The sequence below is a fragment of the Tachysurus fulvidraco genome, chromosome 12, assembly GCF_022655615.1.
Source record: "Tachysurus fulvidraco isolate hzauxx_2018 chromosome 12, HZAU_PFXX_2.0, whole genome shotgun sequence".
Lineage (NCBI taxonomy): Eukaryota > Metazoa > Chordata > Actinopteri > Siluriformes > Bagridae > Tachysurus > Tachysurus fulvidraco.
In genome coordinates, this window is record NC_062529.1 from 23,080,340 (window position 1) to 23,088,942 (window position 8,603).

Consider the following 8,603-nt stretch of genomic DNA (forward strand, 5'->3'; position numbering starts at 1 on the left):
CTAGAATATTTAGAAAAAAACAACAACAACAAGAATGTATAAATAAATAAATAAATAAATTTGTGCTTCCAATTAAAAAATATCCCAATGTTACCTACAGAGCCAGAGCTAATTAACACCTTTGTGTAGAGTCTGAAGGAAAAAAAAAAGAAAAAAAAAAAGACCTAAATTGCATGCTTTTCCTCATCTTACATCTTTTCTTTGCATCTTTCTTTCAGGTTCTGGTTGGCTGTGCAGGAGCTGAAGAAGAGACCCATTAGGGAGGTGCCGTCTCGAGTGCAGGAGATTTGGCAGGAGTTTCTGGCTTCCGGAGCTCCCAGTGCCATCAATGTTGATTCCAAGAGCTATGGCAAAACCACACAGAACGTAAAGGACCCCGGGCGCTACGCTTTTGAGGACGCACAGGTGCATGGAGCATAGTGTCTTACTGGGACGCTCAGAAGTCTAGTTTATTTCATTGATCCTGCTCCAAGATTATTTATCTGAAAAGACTTTGTTAGAATAATTAGCTTGTATGCTTAGAACAAACTTTATCAATCTCTTTATCAATAAAAGCAATAAAAATATTGCATGTAAAAAAAAAAATTATTACAATAAGATTTAAATGTGTGGGATGTGTTAGCTTAGTGGTTAAGGTGATGCCGCTGCTGGGCTCCTGAGCAAGGCCCTTAACCCTCAATAGCTCAGTTGTATAAGTTGAAATAGTTGTAAGTTGAAACAGTTGTAAGTCACTCTGTATAAGGGCGTCTGCTAAATGACAGAAATGTGAATTTAAATATAAATGTAATGATGAATAAAATGGTTTGTATAAACTGAACATCTGTTACTTAGGACTGACATGAGAGTAACATTAAATGTTGTAATTGATCAGTTTAGTCCCTGCATTACCACAGGTTAAACTGATATAACGTGTGTGTGTGTGTGTGTGTGTGTGTGTGTGTGTGTGTGTGTGTGTGTGTGTGTGTGTGTGTGTGTTTCAGGAACACATTTATAAGCTAATGAAAAGTGACTCATACAGCCGTTTCATCAGATCCAGTGCCTACCAGGAGCTTCTGCAGGCTAAAAAGAAGGTAGGACAACAAATCCACAACTTAAACTTACAGCTATTAGTCCACTATTATACTCCTAATCCACCACTGTTTATAGTCTTAAACTTACAGCTAGTGTTTATTAATAAAATAATATCATATCAAACTGATAATAATATAATATCAAACCTATAATAAAACAGTTTATCAAATCTACTACATATGTAGTATATATTAGTATAACTGTTCCAAGTCTGTTTACTGCTTATACTACAACACTCTACTAAAGCTGTCAACGATACTAATATTTCAGAACGACACCAAAAACCGTTGATTGATTTTACTACAACAAACAAAAACTGTTTATTTGAATAAACTACAATAATAAAACTGTCTGTCAATGATACTGCAACAAATTACAGTTAAAACTGGTGATTGATTAAAACAATTTAATAACATGATCTGTTTGATGGTACTTCGACGAATAAACGACACTAAAAATATGTCGATTTATTATACAAATTCAATAAACGACCCGAAAACTACACTAAAACTGTTAATAAATTATATTACAAGAAACTACATTAAAACTGTTGATTAATTAAACAATAACATTAACAAAACTATTGGTCGATGATACTACTATGAAAGAACTACACCAAAAAACTACATTTTATTACAATTAACTACACCAAAATGGTGATTAATGATACTACAACAAACTACACAAAATGTCGATTCATAACTCTACAACAAACTACACAAAATGCTGATTCATGATACTACAACAAACTACACAAAATGCTAATTAATGACACTACAACAAACTACACAAAATGCTAATTCATGATACTACAACAAACTACACATAATGGTGATTAATGATACTACAACAAACTACACAAAATGCTGATTCATGATACTACAACAAACTACACCAAATGCTGATTCATGATACTACAACAAACTACACAAAATGTTGATTAATGATACTACAACAAACTACACAAAATGTTGATTAATGATACTGCAACAAAATACACAAAATGTTGATTAATGATACTACAATAAACTACACTAAAACTGGTCATACTACAGCAAAAAACTGTTGATTGATTTTACTACAACTTCAATAAACGTAGTGGAAACTACACTAAAACTGTTAATAAATTATATTACAAGAAACTACATTAAAACTGTTGATTAATTAAACTACATTAACAAAACTGTTGGCCGATGATACTACTATGAAAAGTATTTATTTTATTTTATTACAACTACAATTAACATAGTATTTATATTATTTTATTACAACTAAAATTAACTACACAAAATGTTGATTCATGATACTACAACAAACTACACTAAAACTCGTGATTGATTAAACTACAATAAGAAAATCGTCTGTCGATGATACTTCTATAAAAAAACTACAGCAAAAAACTGTTGATTGATTTTACTACAACTTCAATAAACTACACCAAAACTACACAAAAACAGAACGGTTAATCATATTCAGAGAAACTACACTAAAACTGTTGATTAATCTACAATAATAAAACCGTCAGTCGATGATACCACTACACAAAACTTCACCGAAACTACACCAAAAATTGATTGTTTTTCTACAACAAACTACATTTGAAACTGTTTATTGATTAAACTACAACATAATAATATGACAATATCACTAACGTACAACCATTTGTGCGCTATATACTACTACCCGCAACTAACTAAACTAACCCTGTATTGACTAAACTAGAACTAGTCAGTAACCGTACAGTATGTCCACTATATATATCTGTTTATCCACAATACTAAAACACTTTATTAGCTATACTAGAAATAATCATCAACCGTTTATTCACCAACCCACAAAGTATTCACTCATTTGTTTATACATAATACACAATATTATACACAATATTATACACAATATAATACACTAACCTACAATCGTGTATTCACTATACTACAACTGAACTACTATTCTTTACTAGAACTAGCCGACACCCGTTTATCCACTATACTACAGTACAGCCGGTTCACAAATGTTTATCCAGGATATTATCTCTAATCTACAACCACCCATCAATTCAGCTAGCTATACTGTGACAACGTTACATACTGTATGTACAGTAAAAACCATATCACAGCTAATCCACAACAATTTAACAACCTCGCTACTAGCCAAATGTCCTGGTAAAGTAAAACACACACACACACACACTTCTGTTTCTTGTCTTTACTCTGTCTATCTTTTGATTTATGCTAATTGAAGTCTGGGAACGTTCAGGACCGCAGAACCTCATTTGAAAAATTTGCTCGTAATGTGGTAAGTTGGCGTGCTCCTTCAAACAACCGCTCAGCTAACCAGTAATGTTCAACCTGCTCCCGGATTGGTGACCCGTATCTGCTGACCTTGCCCCTAAACATCTCTGATGTCACATTCATCTTGTAATGAGAGAGCTATTGTCGTCTCGGTTCCTACCCTCTCCTGAAAATGTGTGTCTGATTTCTCTGCATGTTGGACATTTTCCCTGCTGAAGGAACCGCAGAGACCAAAATGAGTTCTTAATTACTCTCTCTCTCTCTCTCTCTCTCTCTCTCTCTCTCTCTCTCTCTCTCTCTCTCTCTCTCTCTCTCTCTCTCTCTCTCTCTCTCTCTCTTTCCTTGTCTACAGAAAAGTAAGAACTTGTTTTGAAGGACAGCAATGCTTCCAGGTAAAGTAAATCATTTCCTATCATCCCTATAAAAGGAATAACCCACTTAAGGTTGTGGTGGTGTGATGTTGCCCAGTTGCCCAGTGTGTAGCAGGAACACTGTTACCACCACAAAGTCGATTATTTTTCAACACCACTTACCACAGTGTTTCATTCCTCACCAAAAAAAAACCCCGCCACGATAGCACATGATCTGTTCATCCGATTCAACTCTCATTCTGTAGATTTCTCTCCCTCATGTTTTCCTATTGTGTTTCTCTCTAGGGGAAATTTCTGGCGTCTAAAAGACTGCCTGCCGTTTGAGCCTCGGCGAACCGACCTGGGACGAGGACTCTACCCCTTCATCCCTGCTGTTTGATTGGTGCGGACATTGAGTTGTTAGCCAATCACGCGCATGTTCAACGGACTGTTTTTACACCACTCTTAACTTGCTTTGAGACTATTAACTGCCTCAAACTAGGGGCAAACAAAACAGGCCTTGGCCTTCCAGGAAGGAAGAATTCCTTGAATAAGTCCAAGTTGTCTTCATTTCTTTGTCCACATGTAAAGTATGAAAATGATGTCAGATGCAAAAAATTAATAATAACAAGTAAATAAATAAATAAATAAATAAATAAATAAATAAATATGACGACCTATTAAAACATGTAAAGCCAAACCTTTAAATAAAAAACAAACAAACAAACAAACAAAAAAAACACAAGAACACTTTGTACACTTGTTTAGCTGCTTCTAGTCCAAGCGTTTGGAGACGCAGAGTCGATGTCATCGTGATCACCTTCCATCTTATAGGCATTAATTTTTATTGCACAATTAAACAAATATGTAGAAATTTCGCCTGTCACAATTAAATGGTCGTGCAGCAGCAGATGTTGGCCGGCCGTGTTCAACGTCTGGTCGCTTCCTTTTGTCCACTTCACTCCTGTGTTTATTTTTATACCATATTTAATGACACTTTGACTTGAGAAATGTATTAAAACCAGTGGTTTATCTGAAAGTGCTGTAGTGACTGATTTTAATTTCAGTTAATTTAAAGTGTCCAGAACTTACACTTATGATTACATTCGTATATATTTACAGTCATCTATACATACATATATATACACACACACACACACACACACACACACACACACACACACACACACACACACACACACACACATGTATCCACTCAGTACAGATTTAGAGCTTCAGTTAACGACAAACAGCAGAATGTGATCTCTGATTTGTGTCTTAATGTTCTAATTCCACATGTTTGGCTGATTAGAAGACAACGAAAGTGCAGGTGTTCCTAGTGAGCAATATGGTTATTGTACCTCAATACATTTATAGACAAACACACACACACACACACACACACACACACACACACACACACACACTGGCAAACATACATAGATACACAGATACATAGATATGCAAACATACACACACACACAGACACACACACACACACACACACACACACATATGCATACACACATACTCACTGTACGTACAGTACATATACACACACACATACAGTACATACATACAGACATAAATACATACACACACATTCACATACACACATGCATACACACACAAACCAACATACATACATACATACATACATACATACATACATACATACATACATACATACATACATACATATATACAGTTCAGACCAAAAGTTTGGACACCCCTTCTCATTCAAAGAGTTTTCTTTATTTTCATGACTATGAAAATTGTAGATTCACACTGAAAGCATCAAAACTATGAATTAACACATGTGGAATTATATACGTACATGACCCCAAACACACCTCCAGGCTGTGTAAGGGCTATTTGACCATGAAGGAGAGTGATGATGCATGCATACATACATACATACATACATACATACATACATACATACATACACACATACATACACACATACATACATACACACATACATACATACATACATACATACATACATACATACATACACACATACATACACACATACACACATACATACATACACACATACATACATACATACATACATACATACACACATACATACATACATACATACATACATACATACACACATACATACACACATACACACATACATACATACACACATACATACATACACACATACATACATACACACATACATACACACATACATACATACACACATACATACATACACACATACATACATACATACATACATACATACATACATACATACATACACACATACATACACACATACATACACACATACATACATACACACATACATACATACACACATACATACATACATACATACATACACACATACATACATACATACACACATACATACACACATACATACATACACACATACATACATACACACATACATACATACATACATACATACATATATACACACATACACACACATACACATACATACACACACAAGTACACTCAACCACACACTTTATTCTCAACACCTGTATACCAGCACATTCATGCAGTTATTGTGTAAAACCTAGAGACTTGTGTAAAACCTAGAGACCTAGAGATTTGTTTCTGAAATACCCAAACCATCCCAACTGGCACCACCAACGATGCTACAATGAAGGTTCACATGCTTTTGATGTCAAGCATTAAATAAATGAAGCTTTCGGCCTGTTTCTGCATGAATGTATGCACTGTATGTACTGCTTCCACATGATTGGCTGATTAGTCAACAGCATGAATGTACATGTGTACTTACAAACCATACACACACACATACATGTAGCTTATTGCAGCAAATTCCTATCACTTAGAATCCTAGAACATATTTGGTCTCATTTGTAATTTATTTGATTTATTATAAGGATAAAAACAATTATCTACACATTCTTCATCACTAGATGGCGACAGTTCTGTTTAAATGACTTTAAGGTCACTCAAGCCGAGATGATTACTTCTAAAAGATTTTAGCATCAATGATTTTGGGACGCCTGAGATAGGCACAGGCTCCCCGTGACCTGAGAATAGTTCGGATAAGCGGTAGAAACTGAATAAACGAATGATTTTGGGTCAGAGTTCATCTGAAGACATTTTACCGAACATAAACAATTGATATTTCTAGGCAAAGCATCACAGTGTGTACAGTATTGTACAGGAAACAGCATGAGGCATCATTTATAACAGAGACAGAATAATAGGGATGTAGTAGCTCAGTGGTTCAGGTGTTGGACTACAGCTCAGAAGATTGTGAGTTTGAATCCCCAGTACACCAAGCTGCCACCGCTGGGGCCCCTAAGCAAGGCCCTCAACCCTCAATTGCTAAATTATAATATATAAGTTGCTATGGATAAAGTCATATGCCAAATGCTGTAAGTGTGTGTGTGTGAAAGTGAAAGAGAGAGAGAGAGAGAGAGAGAGAGAGAGAGAGAGAGAGAGAGCAGAATTGCTCAAATTAGTGTGATACATAAATTAGAGAAAGTTGAAATTGTCATTTAAAAAAAAAACAAATCTATTCCTGTTTGTGCAGAAGTGACATTTTTTTATTATTTATTTTTTTTTATTTAGAAGTGAGTGAAAAAAAAAGCAAAAGAGTGTGAAAAAAAAATGAAGAAAGCGTGAGAGCAAACAATGGCAAGTCCGTGATGGAAAATTGAGAATAAGCATAAATCATCCAGAGGAGATTTCTCAACTGAATGATTCATGAGAACTTTAAGCTCTAAACAACAACAGGCCTGGTCTGAACAATAGAGAAATACAAAGAAGTGTTTTAATGTTTAAACTCGTTTGTTATTGTGCAGAATATCACAGATGTGCAGAAAACCGCAACGTGTATTTCATATTTTACAAGTAGCAACTGAATGTTTAACTCGGAGCTGACATGCCACAATAATGTCACAGAAAAATGTGTGTGTGTGTGTGTGTGTGCACGTGTGTGTGTGTGTGTGTGTGTGTGTATGTGCGTGTGTGTGTGCACGTGTGTGTGTGTGTGTGTATGTGTGTGTGTGTGTGTGCGCGTTTGTGTGTGTGTTTGTGTATGTGCGCGTGTGTGTGTGCATGTGTGTATGTGCACGTGTGTGTGTGTGTGTGTGTGGGTGTGCGTGTGTGTATGTGTGTGTGTGTGTGTGTGTGTGTGTGTGTGCGTGCGTGCATGCGTGTGTGTGGGTGTGTGTGTGTATGTGTGCGTGTGTGTGCGTGTGTGTATGTGTGTGTGTGTGTGCGTGTGTGTGTGTGTGTGTGTGTGTGTGTGTGTGCGTGCGTGCATGCGTGTGTGTGTGTGTGTGTGTGTGCTTGTGTGCGTGTGTGTGCGTGCATGCGTGTGTGTGTGTGTGTGTGTGTGTGAAAGAAAAAAGAAAGAAAGAAAGAAAGAAAGAAAGAAAGAAAGAAAGAAAGAAAGAAAGAAAAAAATATGTAAAAAATTACTGAAATCAGAGAGAAAAGAATTACTTAATTCAATCAGAAAGAGAAGAGATAGAAAGAGAGACCAAGAAAAAAAAGATGGACAGTGAGGAAAAGAAAAGAGATCAAGAGGGTCAATGAAAGAAAGAAAAACGATAGAGAGGGACACAGAGAAAGAAAAATGATAGAGAGGGATACTGAGGAAAAGAAAATAGGTCAAGCAGGACAATGAAAGAAAGAAAATAGATAGAGAGAGACACTGAGAGAAAGATCAGATAAAAAGGGAGAAGAGATAGAAATCAGAATAAGAGATTAATAGAAATAAATTGAGGAGGACACTGAGAGAGAGAAAAAAAGAGATAGAGACAGACAGTGAGTAAAGGAATAGATTGAGACGGACAGAAAGAGAGAAGAGTGTGAAAGCTAGGAGACAGAGGTGAAAAAAAGGAGA

General features: G+C 35.7%; 1 protein-coding gene across 2 annotated transcripts in view; it reads left to right on the forward strand.

The window, feature by feature from the left end:
* The window catches only part of rgs7a (regulator of G protein signaling 7a), a 61,432-nt gene extending 56,788 nt beyond the window's left edge, over positions 1-4,644 (forward strand). The window contains exons 15-18 of one of the 2 annotated variants that reach the window (XM_027159599.2): positions 219-405; positions 981-1,070; positions 3,715-3,754; positions 4,019-4,644. In XM_027159599.2, coding sequence (XP_027015400.1) covers positions 219-405; positions 981-1,070; positions 3,715-3,735 — 298 coding nt within the window. In that variant the 3' untranslated portion in view covers positions 3,736-3,754; positions 4,019-4,644. Of the gene's footprint in view, positions 1-218; positions 406-980; positions 1,071-3,312; positions 3,644-3,714; positions 3,755-4,018 lie in introns of those variants that run through there. The other variant, XM_047821909.1, reaches the window with a different exon arrangement.
* The last annotated feature ends 3,959 nt before the right edge of the window (positions 4,645-8,603 follow it).